Source organism: Centruroides sculpturatus, unplaced genomic scaffold (assembly GCF_000671375.1).
Source record: "Centruroides sculpturatus isolate CEXI.00-Female unplaced genomic scaffold, Cexi_2.0 scaffold2015, whole genome shotgun sequence".
NCBI classification, from domain to species: Eukaryota; Metazoa; Arthropoda; class Arachnida; order Scorpiones; family Buthidae; genus Centruroides; species Centruroides sculpturatus.
Window position 1 is genome coordinate 1 of NW_019386141.1, and position 17,272 is coordinate 17,272.

A 17,272-nucleotide genomic window follows, 5' to 3' on the forward strand; every position below is an offset into this window, starting at 1 on the left:
TTTCCGTTGTTCTTTAATATTTGACGAATACAAAAGCAATCAACAATCAATTGAAATTACATTAGTTAGTAGCGTTGCGATTTATTATGTAACTCTTTACAGAAAGCAAAAGTATTCCTATTTGGAACCATATGCCAAATATAAAAATATTTTAAACGATAACAATCGATGATAACGTTTACATTAGTATTAAATTTAGAGAAATTTACGGTTTTCTCGGTTTAAATTCGAGTTGGAGTGATCGACTAGGATTAAGACTAATTCTAAACTTAAGTTGGGTAATTTTTTCCACGTATCTTATCTTCATCTTTCTTAAGATAGTTGCCAGAATCAGTTTAATATTAATTTATATAGGCCATTAAATTATGGCCGATCGATTCCCTGTAAAAAATAATCGTATGCGTTAATCAAACTATAGACCTGTTAAATTGTCTATTTATCTTCTCGTATGCTGAAGTTTCTCACCCAGACACATCCTGGGTCCTGCCGAAAACGGGATGTAAGAGTAAGGTGGTCGTTTGGAAAAATTCTCAGGTAAAAATCTTTGAGGATTGAAAACGTTTGGATTTTCGAAGACATTTGGATTGCGATGAAGATGGTAAATAGAAACAACGAATATCCAGTCTTTGGAAAATTCTTTATCTCCTACAACAATGAATATTGAAATATTTATATTCGTTACAGTGAAATCATATAATACTACGTTTTAAGTTTCCACTTTTGATCTGAAAATGAATCTATTGTTTTCTAGGTCTTAAATTTTGCGAAACTTTTATTCACGAGTGCCAATGCCTTATTATTAGTTTATTTTCGATATTATCATAGATTACAGTACAGAAGAATAGTCAGTTAACCTTAAGTGTGTGGTTATAATATTTTTTTTGAAGTGCGAAGACCGAATGTCCATATCTACTCGATGTTCTCCCTGTAAAGATTTATGACTACTTTGCGGTGTTTTGATTCTTGGCTGTGACAAAAGTAACATGGACTTGACAAAGGTAATGAATATACTCTTATATATTGTTACTTTCGTATGTCCTACGTGTCATTAATTTAAGAATGTAATTAAAATTTTCAAATTTGAAGAATATGCAAAAATAAAATTTAAACGCATTTAACAACTCGAAACAAATCAAACAGATAATAGAAAAAAACAGACACACGAACACTACTCGAATACCCCAAAAATAATCAGGCAACAAGAAGAAATACAGATGCATAAACGATTTCTGTTCCCAATAAACGAATTTACACGCCCGTATGATATTTCGCGTATTTATATATTTATTTAATTAGTAATATTTATTGGTAAAACACTGCAATTTCATTTCTCATATATCGTATTTCTCACTCAAGTGCTCGTGTATTCAGAAGTTTTGGTATGAAAAAAAAATTAAATAAAACAAATTCGCGTATAATCAGGAATAATTATTCTTACCCAATCTTATAGATTTTTTGATTTTCCTAGAAAACACAGGAACAGTTGGGTAAAGTCTCATAGTCTCCTACAAAAAAATAATATAAATTTCATTATCCAAGCACATCAAAGTACACATTTCTCTGATAAAGTTAAATTAAGCGAAATTATAATTTAATAGTTATACGAGTTTAATAATTATTTGTAAAATAGGCAAGATGTTTGGAAGACATCTGAAAAAAGTAACGAAAATACTATCTATATAATACATCTATAATTACTAATAATGGGTAAACATTTCGCAACTTCTTTAATAAACTTTTGCTTACTCTGCTACGTTCTTGACAATTAAAACGTTTTAGTTTCGTGTCAAATTTGGCTCATCGAGTGTTTTGCATATCTACACGAACCCAAATATATAAACAACAATTTTGTGAATGTGTGTTGTGTGTGTGTGTGTGTTTTGGGATTTATTTCGTTTAATATCTTAAAATAAGCTGAAGATTAAGAAAGAAAATTTTAAATCGTAACTTTCGTATAACATAAATTAACACTATTAAATTTATTTAATTAAATGTTGAGCAAATGAGAATATAAAAGAGAATTATGTGTCGTATCTCGAGTGTCGTCGAACTTATGTTTTTTATAAATTATCTATCAAGTAGAACATAAGTGTGAGGAACCTTAAATAATTGATTGTTGGTGTTAAACTGGATACAAATTCTAAGGTTGAAATTACACTCCAAACACGATTTGTTCTGATTTTACAATTGGACACTGAAAAATCAACCAATATCCAACTAATAGTGTTTTATATTCAGCCTGATAACTATTTTTATAATGATTTTAAGAACATTTTTATCGCTTATACAAAACTGTTTCCTTAAAGGAACTCGATTTTATATGCTGATTTTAACGCTCGATTGGAATATTCTGATTATTTGTCAATTTTTACCGGTGACTGGCAAACTGCTTTAAGAGCATCGAAAGATATAACTGTTAATTATAGATAAAATATATTATATACATTCGTGAGATCAACAGACTTGTTTCTTTAATGGTCTTGTTAAACGGTTTACTGCCAGGATACGAAGAAAGTAATTTTACCGATCATTCAACAGAAAGAAACAGTATAGTTGATTTTTTGATAGTATCACAAGATATAGCCTATATTTTAGTTTTGTAAATGATTTAAGTGCTATAAAGGGGTAGGCTGAATTAATTCACCATATCTACTAACAGTGATCCTATTGATATAATCTAAACTTTTCAATAGGCTACTTATAAGTAAACATGTGATATGGAAGAATGAACTTAAATATTCATTGTATGTTAGATTAGATAATGTCCAATCAAATGAGTTTGGAGGAACTTACACCTGATGATCTGGTAGAATATATAGCTAAAGTAGCAATGTTTTTGGACTTAAATTACGACGTTAATTCTGTACCACGTAAACTTCATACAAGAAATAAACGGTATAATAATAAAAAACGGGATAAAAATAAGTTTTTTAAAAATATTTAAAATGTTTTTCAAGAAAATTCTTACAATATTAGAGGCTTTTAACTGTATTAAAAAAAGTTTAGTTTTCTAGAAGTTAAAAATGAATCTCTAATCATCGCAATGATCTAAAAAAGTATCGTCTTTTTTCCTTGCTTCCTGTAAATGGAAAACTATTCACATCCTTATTAAATACAAGACTAGAAGAATGGATACTTAAATATGAGTTTTTGTGTTAACAGAAAGCAGGTTCATGACCTGGCTGATCTTTTCAAGATCAAATACCATATTTACTCGCAAATAATAGTATATCTATACCGTATTTACTCGCAAAAACCTGTTGTTTCATTCGTTCTTGTATATTGTCAGAAGTAAAGATGAAGAGCAAAAGAAAAAGCAAAGCTTTTGAATTGAATTCCAGATTGAAATTATAAAATCACCCGGGAAAACGATATAAGTTTTAATCCATTCCCACGTAAAAACAAACGATTATTCGAAAATCAGAATTTAGAGAAACTTATAATTGTAATCGACGAAAATTGAATTCAACTGTTAAAAATTGGAGAAAAAGGTTCCTAATTGTCCAGCTTTACATGAAGAAATATTTTGTCAATTTACAAGAGTAAAAAATTAAATACAGACGATGTTTGTTTATTAATATAAAAGTGGATTTAAAGTTAACTTTTAAGAGTTAGAACTACTCTGGAAACTAAGGTTTATCGAGACAAGTAAAATTCTCCACGCTCTTTCTCTGGACTTTTCTGTTTATAGCCTTTATGCTTTGTGATTCAATATTAAAACCGCATCAAAGTGGTTACACTCATAAAACGTCGGAAGTATAATAAAATCCGCAAAATTAGTCATTTTAAGAACATATATAACGTGTGAGATTGTCTAATATTTGCCAGTATATAAAAATTAACTTACCAGTAAAAGTGTAAAAATTATAAATGCATTATAAATCTTATAATAATTACATATATATCATATAAAAGTAGTCATAAATACTCTTATTGTTAAAAATTGCCAACTTTTATCACACATTCCAAATACTTCATTTCGTGTAAATCTTTATTTGTAATAAATCGTTCGATGTCATTTTCAAATATGGCGTCCAACTCTTGGTGAACTTTTCTTTGAATATTTTCGTGTTGACTTAATAGGTATAATGACCAGCAGACGGTTAGTGCAGTTGTTTCGTATGCCTAATATTCAAAAAACATTATCAATACATTTTTTTAAATTTTTACGTGTAATACAAATTAATGCGTACAGATTAATAANTCTATTATTTATTCTCGGGAAAATAATAGAATCTATTAAGTCTCACTAGAGTCTATTATATAGACTTACTAGTCCTCCACTGTGAAAAACAACAATCTGCTAAACGCTTTATTACTTTGTTTTCAAAAACTTCCTTCTCTGTCAGATAAGGGTCAAATGGCTTACAAATTGTTTACTTCCACTCAGTGTCAAAAAACTTTATAAAATGATTTTAAAAATACCAATGGAAAAAATTAAATTATTTCCGGTCAAATTTCAGTGTTTTAGAAGTTAATCGCTTCATAATAACGAGATTATAAGCGAAGAAGCGCGCGCCGTAGCTGCAGCTATTTTTAGTAACAGCGACTGGCGGGAAATTTGAAAATTGAAATCCGAGATCACGCGCGCCATAGTGCCGATTCGGCACCAATAATTAAATAAAAATAATGAGACGCTTTAAGCANAGTTTTCTAGAAGTTAAAAATGAATCTCTAATCATCGCAATGATCTAAAAAAGTATCGTCTTTTTTCCTTGCTTCCTGTAAATGGAAAACTATTCACATCCTTATTAAATACAAGACTAGAAGAATGGATACTTAAATATGAGTTTTTGTGTTAACAGAAAGCAGGTTCATGACCTGGCTGATCTTTTCAAGATCAAATACCATATTTACTCGCAAATAATAGTATATCTATACCGTATTTACTCGCAAAAACCTGTTGTTTCATTCGTTCTTGTATATTGTCAGAAGTAAAGATGAAGAGCAAAAGAAAAAGCAAAGCTTTTGAATTGAATTCCAGATTGAAATTATAAAATCACCCGGGAAAACGATATAAGTTTTAATCCATTCCCACGTAAAAACAAACGATTATTCGAAAATCAGAATTTAGAGAAACTTATAATTGTAATCGACGAAAATTGAATTCAACTGTTAAAAATTGGAGAAAAAGGTTCCTAATTGTCCAGCTTTACATGAAGAAATATTTTGTCAATTTACAAGAGTAAAAAATTAAATACAGACGATGTTTGTTTATTAATATAAAAGTGGATTTAAAGTTAACTTTTAAGAGTTAGAACTACTCTGGAAACTAAGGTTTATCGAGACAAGTAAAATTCTCCACGCTCTTTCTCTGGACTTTTCTGTTTATAGCCTTTATGCTTTGTGATTCAATATTAAAACCGCATCAAAGTGGTTACACTCATAAAACGTCGGAAGTATAATAAAATCCGCAAAATTAGTCATTTTAAGAACATATATAACGTGTGAGATTGTCTAATATTTGCCAGTATATAAAAATTAACTTACCAGTAAAAGTGTAAAAATTATAAATGCATTATAAATCTTATAATAATTACATATATATCATATAAAAGTAGTCATAAATACTCTTATTGTTAAAAATTGCCAACTTTTATCACACATTCCAAATACTTCATTTCGTGTAAATCTTTATTTGTAATAAATCGTTCGATGTCATTTTCAAATATGGCGTCCAACTCTTGGTGAACTTTTCTTTGAATATTTTCGTGTTGACTTAATAGGTATAATGACCAGCAGACGGTTAGTGCAGTTGTTTCGTATGCCTAATATTCAAAAAACATTATCAATACATTTTTTTAAATTTTTACGTGTAATACAAATTAATGCGTACAGATTAATAATTTCTCTTTGATTCTACTTCGAACAAGAAAATAATGAAATATTTACACAAAGTATGTCATTTCCACTTGTTCGTATAATATGTATATAGTCTTATTGTGAATATATAGAAAAAAACAAAGAGACGATTCTTCGCATAATTTCAACACTAAAACCTCCGATAAACATGCGTTATAACGACATAATTTTAAAATTATAAAACAATTAATATGGTGGTTCATTTATAATGTCGACAGATTCCTGACTTCAGATTGTATCTGTCGACATTATCAATGGATCACCATATTATAAATACGAAATCGTATTGTCGCATCCTGTGAAATAACCACCTTTATTTTTGAGCGCATGTGCTAATAAATGTAGAAAACAGAGAGTTGCATATGACAGTTAACAGTAGTAAGTGCAGTAGAGCATCGATTATCCGACCGTTCTAGTCGGCAAATTACAAATGTCCGCTAGTGATGTGGCACTACAATATTTGCCTATGTCTGGGCTACTTTAATATTATTTGTGTTAAATTTTTGCGTGTTTTAGCTGGTAACACTGGCTCGACCATGAAAGGACAGCCAGTATTTAAACGAGACTTAATTTTTTAATTATAAGTGGTTGATTGTGAGCAATAAAATAATTTAAAAATAATTTTTAACGATACAATAGCGACGATTATTATTTTTTAAAAGAATATGTTAGGCTTAACATTGATGAAAATTCAACGCGAAGTTGGTTAATAGCGATATACTAATATACTAATTACATGAAATATACTAATATACCATACTAATAATGTATTTTTCTATATTTTTCGGTTATCCGTTTTTTTCAGTTATCCGACCGACCCCAGTCCCCAATTGAGTCGGATAATCGATGCTCTACTGTTTTAAGTTATTACAACAATGCCGTTTTATCTACGTTTGTGTGCCCAATTATGGATAAAATTATTTGGAAAAATGTCTTTTTAATATATTCAGAATGACTAGTATAAGCGTGGCGAAAATAATATCTATCGGGTTTAATGACTATTCAGTACGGAATGTATTACAGTATTATGAGTTAAATATAATTGCCGTGAAAATCGACGTGGTAAAAAAAAATAATAGAAGAAAGTAGACTGAAGTGCATACTGTCAACATCTGAATCATTCGGACCATTTCTCATTTAAATATATCATGAATAAAGTTTGGTAAATTATCTGGACTTTAGGATAAGTCAAACTCATCCATCAGTAAAAAATAAATTTATTTTGCATCCCTTAATAAACGAAACTATATTAAAATGAGCCGGTACTTTAACAGCTATTTTTTATTTATAATCGGCATTTTAACAACTTCACTATTATGCTTACAAAATGTAATTAACTAAGAAAAAATCTGCTAAGCTTCTATTCAATAATGGCTAATTAAAATAAGGGCAGAATATTCATTAATTTATGAATAACTATCGTACCAGATGATTGAATTCTTGGGTTCAAAATATTAAATAAAAAATATATTCCACTTACAGCACCAAGAAAAAACTCGATTTCTTCACAGACACTCTCAATAGTGAATTCTGGATTTTTATCTCTAGCATCCAAGAGAAAGTCCAACAGAGATTTTGGATTTCCATTATTTTCGATATTGTTTTGTTCCTCTTTACGTAGTCGGATTTTTTCAGCAATTATCTAGAAACAAAACTGAGGTTTAGAAAAATATTTCTATGTAATTTTTGTTGGAGAACAAGTTTTTTTACAAACCTCTTTTGTTAATATTCTTAAAGCTTTCTTGGTTGATTTAAACTCTCTTCCTTTTAATGTTAAATAAAAGAAGAAGTCGAACGACATCAGAAAGTTAATTGATCTATCAAGTACTGGCTTAAATGTTCTAAAAAATAAATAATTTATGAAATGTCGCATTTCAAATGTGAAATTATATTATCGCAATTGTAAATAGATAATATAATATTAACATTTCTTAAACTGCAATTCTCAAACATTGTTGTGCTGTAATTTTAAAAAAATTTTTAGACAAATCAAAATACAGTAGAGCGTCGATTTTCCGAATCAATTGGGGACTGGAGTTGTTCGTATAACTGATATTTCGGATAACTGATTTACGTACGAAAAAATAGTTTAACGTAACCGATGTCGAAATTTTTCTCCGTTGCGTGTCGCTTCGCGTTGAATTTTCGTCGATGTTAAGTTTAACGAAGACGTTAAAATCGTTAAAAATTATATTTTTAACGATTTTACTTGATAGATCAATTAACTTTCTGATGTCGTTCGACTTCTTCTTTTATTTAACATTAAAAGGAAGAGAGTTTAAATCAACCAAGAAAGCTTTAAGAATATTAACAAAAGAGGTTTGTAAAAAAACTTGTTTGACGTATCGTTAAAAATTATTTTTTTATTTTGTACAAACAAAATAAATATATTGAAAAATATAAAAACAATAAAAAAATTATACTTCAGATGTTAATTTAGTATCAAAAACGTAAAATATTTAAGTAGCCCAAGACATAGCCAAAGATTGAAGCGCCACAGCACTGGAGAAAATTCAAATTTGCCGACTGGAATTCTTTCGGATGATTGACGTTTCGGATGATTGACTTTCAGAAAATCGACGCTCTACTGTATCTAATGTTCCATATTCCTCTGTCCGTATTTTTCTGAATTTCGAAAAGTAATAAGTAGATAAATGCTGACACAAGGTATCCATTGTTTGGAAAACAGGATGCCCCTAAATAAAAAGTACATTTGGTAATTCTTATTTTCCGAAAGTCATGTAGTTTTCTGCAATGGCGGAATATTGAATGAGGTACAGGTGCAAGACACTACTAGTTTGAGATGGAGACAATATCTTTTAAACTAAGTAAATGAAAAATATAATTACAAATTGCAGCCTGGCATTGTGACAAAGTCACGATAAATAATTGCTCGTAGACCTATAAATTCTTACTAACGTACACTTCTGATGTCTATCTTCTCGTCTTTCATCTGGAGAAAAATGTTAGACAAATGAATATAAAAACTAAATTTGAAAATAATATGGGCAGGACATCTGTATTAACTACACAATAATGTCATGTTTGCTACAAAAATCGTATTATTTCAATTCACAAATTTTCCCGGAAAGGGAGTTATATGAATCATTGACATGATTCTATTCTTAAGAGAAAAAGCATGATGTACAGGCTCAAGACATTACCAAAATAAAGAACATTGTGAATAAAAATTGCATTCCGGCACTCTTACGATTTCAGAATAAACAGTTGCTCGTTATTTATATATAAATCAGATAATAAATCAATATCTATTTATAGCATAATAAGATTTTATATATAATACAATAATAAAAATATATACTGTAACCTTGGTGTTCCTTTATTGTTAATTATTTTATATAAGAAATGAAACTTTTTTTATTATTGTATGAAGCATTCATAGCTATAATGATAATATTAGAAAAAGGCTGAATCCAAATAATATAAAGACATCAAATCGCGGCTTTCTTATGATGTGCAACAATATTTCAATAAGGAAATCATTTTGAGCATCATATGAAGTGTTACTAAAATAGGTTATTGATAAAATAAAATAATTCTAGGTTCGTGATACAAATTTTATCAGTTGCATTAAGTGTAAGAGAGAAACAATACTGTTCATTTAAGAATTGAAACTAGACTAAGTTTGGCCCACCAGTGGGCAAGTGGTTTTATTCCCTTAACACTGAAATTTCAGTCGTGTGTTTATACCTCGCAGGACAGGCTGGCCACGTGGAGTTTTCCGGGTTTTCATCTACATCTGTAATGCTTGAAGAAAGACCAGTTAACCTTAAAAACACATCCAGGAATGCATCCCCAGGCAAGTTGTCCAAGAGTTGCGTTGCAACAAACAAACAAACCAGGCCGAGTGCTTACCAGTGCGAAGTGGCTAAAACAATCGAAGGCTAACTATCAGTTAGCCCTCGGTTGTTACCTCGAAGATAATTAACACGTGAAGTTTTCTGGGCATTTATTGCGTTCGTAACATTTAGAAGCAGTTTTCTGTGTCTTGGTAAAAAAGTATCTTTAAGCAGATCGCCTGTTTTTGACATTTTTGTACACAAAAATGAGACTGATCCCATTATTGTGTTGGGCTGCTTTCTTGCTTGGTATGGGGACATGCAGTGACGATTCCGAATAATAAACTATAGGTTATTTTGTGCATGTGTTACTGATTCGTGTGAATTCAAACATAAATTCTCTTTAATATTCCTAGTACAGTCGACCCCCCTATAAGATCATAGATACGTTCCATTTTTTAGGAATCCGAATTCTTACGAGTCGTTCCAATCACAGCTTGACACGTGTGAAGTTTACGGACTACTGCTGATTGAAAAGTTTTCTTCCATAAAATTAATCGATTCTAGACTAATCCGACTCAACATTTCCAAAATACGTATATTTTTTTTGGGGAATAATCCGTATAAACTACGCTATAAACAAAAAATTGTAGGATTACTTACCGAGTGTGCACCATTCGACCTCGCCATTGCTCAAGCTTGTTTTCGTCGCGGAACAGCTCAGCAAAACAGCGGCCGATTTCTAATAACTTATTTTTCTGCGAAAACTTCGTTAAACTTTGGAGACATCATTAATATAAATAATTTTAATCGCCGTTGAATAAGAAATGTTTTTTCACAAGAAATGTATAAAATTACAGTACTGTATTAGACTTACGGTACCTAATTTACATACTGTACAGACGATAGCTCGCCTAAACACTCCGTAGCGTTAGACGGCGGAAAGTATATATATAATTATAATAAAGTTACAATAAATCAAGTTAATATATAATTATATATACAGTACCAAATTTATATATAATTATATGTACAGTACCTAATTTATATATAATGTATATAATACTGTCCAGACGATAGTAATCCCTTCGTAGCGTGGCGCTAGACGGCGGAAAATAGTTCGGCTGCCCGATGACGTTTTACGTAATTATAGGAGTTTTTTACCGGTTTTTTACGGATACCGTTGCAATTTTTTCGCAGTTTTATAGGAATCGTAATTATAGGGAACAGTTTTATAGGGGGGTCGACTGTATTGTATTTTCTGTTTTTATAACTCGAAACAGTAAAGACAAAATGCAGAAAACAATTCGAAAGAATAATGTCTAAACCTTATTCGTATTTTTATAAAATTGCAGTGCTTTTAGTTCATGTTGGTTGTCTAAAAGAGATGCTACTTAGAAATTCACTGTTCAAAAATCGACTTTCAATGGGTACCATAAGAATCTTAGTACAAATTCACTAATCAGTAAGTGGACAAATATTTGATGAGAAAACAAGAAAACATTTTCTGAATCGAATATTGCACTTGCAGAGGAGAAAGTTATACATAATTAATTGCACTCCAATGTATTTAATAACACTTTCAAGTTGAGCGAGTCTTCTTGAATCCTTACAAATGCACAAGTATTGTGAAAAGGAGCGTGCTCAAAGGCTGACCAAAGGCACATTTTACATAGCCTTAAAAAGTGATTGAATGAAACAGAAGATTGCAAACATACTAAATGAATCATTAGCTTTGCTAAATATAAAGTGCAAATGAGAAATAGTAAAAACTATTTTGTAGAACTTCCAATAAACAGAGTCTGAGTAAAACAAGCAGAAATGTACTAGATCTATAACGTTTCTATGCGAGTTTAATAAAAATAGTTCTTTCTCTATCAGTTTGAGTGTTGTAGTGCATCTTGAAACGAATTTGAATTTACTCTGCGTTGAAAAAGTAATCGTTCGAATAGACAAAAGTATTCATACTACTTAGATTTTTCTTATGCATGTTAATGAGAATGTAGACTTGGGCTGCAATAAGTAGAGAAGGGAAGAGGGAACCACCTGTTAGACTTATATCAATACAACCTAACAATCAATTCAATGAATTGATTGCATTATTATTTTCAGACAAAATAATTTTCTTGTAAATAATAATTACTTCATATATGTAGTTAAAATACAATTGCTTACTAGAATTATGTATCAAAAAGTAGATATAAAATAGAAGAAATTCGAATCAAGTTACCTTATGCATTAAAATCTGTTTTATAAAAGTGATAGCAAAAAATCTACAGATCAAAAATAGCCTATTCAAAACTTTGTATTTTTTCCTTGTTTTAATATCGTTTGTACAGAAATGAAAACATCGAAAAATAAGTACTTACGCGTTTATTAATTTCTCATAGTAAAAACTTCTTTCTCTAAAGGTAGAACCGTCTTTAATGCCAAGAATTGTATCTGAAATAAAATTTATATATTAATAACATAAACAATATAAAAAACATTAAAAAATATATTTCAACAATTTTAATATTTATAATGTAATTTCTATTTATTTTTTTAATAATTAAAAAAACATTACAGCCTTTATAAATTTTATTGCCTACAATTTATATGAACAATCAATCCATCGTAAATCTTAATTTATACAATACTGTATAAATCAATCAGATAAGGTATAAAGTACATTCTACATACCATACAAAATATTAAATCCGCACATTTTAACAAGAGGTACTATAAAAACTTTCTCGTTTTCCATCAACACCTCAACTAATTTTCTGGCATTTTTCTCGATTATTGGAATAAATGAATGCAATGTTGTTAGGCGAAAGGCGGGCAACAATAATTTCTTCCTTTCTCTATAAGCTTCGTCACTTCTGAAAAATATTTCTGTATATTATACATCTTTTTGCAAGTTGCTTACAAGGGATCTTTATTCTAATTGTGATTTTATACATCAAGTTAATGTGAACTAATTGCATATAAAATAAATATAGTTTTAAAAAAGCTTTAGTTAATGAAATGAAATGCTAAATGTCGGTTTTAAGAGCTAAACACTCAAACGTATTCCAAATATTGAATTACAGTACCACCATCGATTATATTATTGCCTATTATTATGTAGACTTATGCAGAGCATTCAGAACTGTTACTTATTAGCACCATAAAATTAATATACTTTTTACATTGAACGTACGGGAATATATTGTGTGCTGCGAACTATATTAATTTGTATCCTAATGAGCTCACACGCAATAAATTTGAATGACTGACTCTTAGATGTTCGAGATTCCATGGTTACTTTTTTCAATTTTTGAATTGGACTTTGCAGTTTTTTATAGACTATATGTTTATTATAAACTGTAATTCTTTGGCCATAAAAGATGATTTTAATATATGACTCTTGCAACATAGGTTTGTATTATAACGCCATGCTGACTTTTTCGTATTTCCATTTAAGTGCAGATCACCTGATATCAACTGAGAAAAATAATTAATTGATTAAAATTTGTAACCAAAGTGTGCGACGATTGAGCTTGAATTAGCCATTCTCCATATTAAGATCACACCTTTCGAGCTAGATCATAAAGAAACGTTAAAAAGTTGCATTTTACTTCATTTTTTATATCTGTGTTTTGTTAATTTTTATGTTAAACGACTTTATTTAGACTAGAAAACGTCTTATCAGAAACGTTTAGCCGAAAATTTTGATACAAAACCCGTCACTTTCGGTTAATTACATAATTGCAGGAGAGAATCGACAAATCTTCTATTATAATTGATTATAGTAATATTTTTTCATATAACAGGTTAAATTCGCATTTTCGAAAACTTCTTAAAATATGTTGAGATCACCGGTAATATTGTATTATATAATTTTTCTATTTGAATTGTACCTTATTGCTGGATGGACAGAACGAATGGACTATCTTGGAAAAGGGTTGAAGTAATTCTACCACAAGAAGTAATTTTTAACCACTGCTGGTTTACTTCAATTAATACTGGTCTACTATTAATACTTGAAAAGTGATCTGTGTTGGACAGGTTCTGATGTGATTCACGTTGCTAACCTTATTGTTTGAAAGACTATGTATGAATTGTTTAACTAAAAAATCTATATATATATATATATATATAAATGGACGTGTGTGTCCCTATATTTCACTTTTTAGCCAAAACTATAGATCGCACATGAATGGTGTTTGCATGTTGTAATAGTCCCAAGTCTCCATTCGTGCACTATGGTGGTTGCGTCTCGATAGCTATAAGAGTGCGGGAGATATGGGGCTGAAAGTGGTTGAAAGTGGTTTTCTATTTCGATTTTAAAAATGTTCGAACCGTTTTAAATTCGAATTTGTTATTGCATATTGGTTCGATTATAGAACGATTGTAAACGTTCCAGAAACGTTGAAAATAGTTTGACTGGACGTGAACAGGAGACGTTCATAAATATAATCGGGACCAGGTCTCTAATTAGTCTGGAAACGGGGGGGCCTAATTCTTGCATTCTGTGAAAACGGGTAAGATTGGCTATAATGTAATTATCTTAATCTTCACTATCGTTACTTTTTGCCCACAAATAAAAACCCAGCGAAGCGGGTCCTTGCAGCTAGATTCTAGATTACTTAGAAAAACAGTCTTTTATATATATATATAAACTATATTACATAGAAATAAAAACCCAGCGAAGCGGGTCCTTGCAGCTAGTAATTAATAAAAATTCTAGAGTAATTTGTTTAGATGATAATACAGTGTTTAAATTTTTGCAACATATTGTATGAATTACTTGGGACGTATGTTCTAGTAAATATTGTGTCTATAGAAAGATTATTGGAGTGCCATTTGAAAAGTTGTAGACCTATAAATTCTGTTGTCCCATGTTATTCTGCTGTCTGCCTTTCCTTAATCTGGAAAAAAGTGTTAGATAGATGAATGCTAATACCAGAGATGATAAACATTAAGAGAAGGAGGTCATAATAACTGTATAGAAACTTCCGGTATGGAGCATAAGTAACGTTACTTCAGTTCAAAATTTTCCCACACAATGGCAAAAATTTTGAATCGAGTCAGGTTATTTCAATAGAAAAATTTTTCCCGCGAAAAATGTTAGCTACCTAACCAGCACAACCGTATATCTAACAGGAGAAATATGATGTACAAACGCAAAACACTACTATACTCCACGTAGGCAGGTTCTATGTGCTACCTGTCACAGTAAAGGTGCAATAGGCCAAGTGTAAATAAACGCTGAGAGTTAGATTGTAGGTACGCGCCTCACTTGGACAGGCTGCCCATGTGGAGTTTTTTAGGTTTTTTCCACATCCGTAACGCCTGAATAAGAGCCAGTCACTCTTAAAAGACCTAGGCAGATCGCCCAAGTGTTGAATTGCTGTAAATTAATAAACAAACAAACAAGGCGTAATGGCTCATCAATTTCATAGTAGTTCAATGAATATAATTTATATATTTTAATATGAAATTTTTTCTTCTGTAAAAATTATCCCGAACAAACAAACAAACAAACAAACAAACATTATACTTTTTATCTACAGATTTGATCATCTTAAAGAGTGATATGTTCGTGATAAAAAACAAAGCACATCGATTCAAACCTGATTTCTAAGGAAAATATCGCAAATAAATAATTAATACATTGGCAGTCGTAAATGTGCCCATTGATTTTCCAAAATCATCTCTCTATACTGTTCTGAATCGATTATAATCTTATCACGTTAGCTCTTAATCAAGCTCTTAACCCATATTTTTGTTTCCTTTTTCTATTATTGTATTTTCTCTGGGTATAATGTTACTTTAACATGTCTAACTTAATGCAAAGACTGAATGATAATTACACAAGGCATAAACACTAATATTTATTACGTACTTATCATGCCTTATTTATAATTATGATCTATTGTTATTTTCATCCTCTTTCTTATTATTTAAATTGATTGATATTTCTATATTTGAAAATCCTGTGATAATTGTTTATGTATATTCTTTTGTTTTTGTTTTTTACTTTTTCTGCCTTGTGTGCACTAAGAAGGAATCTTTTAGCGAGCCCATTATCGGTTCGGCCAGGCCCACAACGGGACGGCCAGGTAACGAGAGATGACACTTGATATATCCAGACAGACCAGACCACAAAGTCCCTCAGAGCAAATAAAAAGTTAAAATTATGATCTTTGATTAAAGTATGCAGAGTAAATTTTTACTAATGATTACCTTATGAAGACAGAATCTCCAATTCAATCTTTAAATTCTTTATATGCGATGGATTTGTTAATGCATTCGGAATCACTTAGCAGTGTCTAAAAATTAATAAATAAGTGTGAATTTTTTCAGTAAATAATAAAATTAATAAAATCACTTATAAAAATGTAAAACTAACCTCTCTGTAATGATCGAAAGACCATTTGCAAATACTTAAGATTAATAGTTGAGATTTTTCATACATGAGAAATATCTCTCATCTAGAACCGTGTTTTTATATATTCTAACAGTGATTCTCCTGCCCCTAATATTAAATTTTGAACTGTTTAACACTATGAAAACACAAAAAGATACATGATCTGAGAACAATATATTTGAATGAAAGTCCTCTGTCAATTTTTGAAAGAATATCGCCCCGGTGTTGTTTTAGGTGGCTTCCATTTTACAGAAAAGTTTTGTACCACGCTTTTGTCCTCTTGGCATCTGTTCCGATCTTTGTGGTAAACACGGCGTAAGTTGTTTTACACCAAAGCTTTAAATTTAAACTAGGCAAACTACAAGAGAATCTGCTTGGAATTTGACGCCATTTTGGGGGGACAGCTAATAGCGCGCCTCTTGGTGACTAAAACGTATTCTAAAATATGTTCGCGGTAATTGTAAGTTCTGAAAAATAATAAATACTTCACTGGTTTAAAAATTTATGATTAGCCAAATTTTTTTTCAGCATTCACAATTACGGTGTTTGTTATTATAATTATATATTTAAATTAGTTTTTATCAATCGAAACCATTTGTTACTAATTACGAACAAAACAAAACACTCTAACACAACTGGCAATGCATCTTTAACATTATCACACCGCAAATACATTTTTATGCTGTTTGACAATTCTTTTTCTAATTGTCACCAAACAATTGTTATGAAGTTCTGCCTTTTGTAATACTTGTATTGGGGCAGGACATTCATTTGTATCATATGACATCACTTCCGTTTTCCAAATATTTTTCTAGTAACTTACTTGAATATGATCCGGACGATACAAGAACAAGTATTTCACAATTACAAAATTAAAAGGAAAATATCCTTTGTTGTACGAGTGGTTTAACACCTCCATAAACTGTAATGACGAACCTGAAAAGAAAAAAATTTCTATATAAAAACCTTTTATTTGTATCGAATTTTGATACAAAATACCTATATAGATAGATTATAAATAGGTTACTGAATAGACAGGTTTCATTATTTTTAATAAAAATTCTTTTGACAATTTCACAAATATAAATTACAGTTCGGTATTTTTAATATTTTCTGACTGACAGTAAAAAAATCTTTGGCCTTATTTGTTATTTAATATATAGTAATAATGTTCCTTCTGCTCGTTACTTGTAAATCTTCAGAACATTTTATT

The 17,272-nt window shown here is 30.2% G+C and overlaps 1 protein-coding gene across 1 annotated transcript; it reads right to left on the reverse strand.

Moving 5' to 3' along the window:
- Positions 1-284: 284 nt before the first annotated feature.
- Positions 285-16,907, reverse strand: LOC111613774 (cytochrome P450 4V2-like). The gene is made up of 7 exons (XM_023355120.1): positions 16,883-16,907; positions 12,032-12,104; positions 7,577-7,703; positions 7,343-7,504; positions 1,439-1,505; positions 466-645; positions 285-381 (listed from the first exon to the last, which is right to left on the reverse strand). The coding sequence occupies exons 3-7, from the start codon at positions 7,661-7,663 to the stop codon at positions 359-361; spliced, it is 519 nt and encodes a 172-aa protein (XP_023210888.1). The 5' UTR covers positions 7,664-7,703; positions 12,032-12,104; positions 16,883-16,907; the 3' UTR covers positions 285-358.
- Between the last annotated feature and the right edge of the window lie 365 nt (positions 16,908-17,272).

What these genes read in the sequence shown, in the direction of transcription:
- LOC111613774 (XM_023355120.1), bottom strand. Translation starts at nt 7,663, where the DNA reads ATGTCGTTCGACTTCTTCTTTTATTTAACATTAAAAGGAAGAGAGTTT. An exon ending in TAAGAATATTAACAAAAGAG is followed by an intron (nt 7,505 to 7,576) that starts GTTTGTAAAAAA and finishes TTTTGTTTCTAG; the next exon opens with ATAATTGCTGAAAAAATCCG. An exon ending in CAAAAAATCTATAAGATTGG is followed by an intron (nt 646 to 1,438) that starts GTAAGAATAATT and finishes TCATTGTTGTAG; the next exon opens with GAGATAAAGAATTTTCCAAA.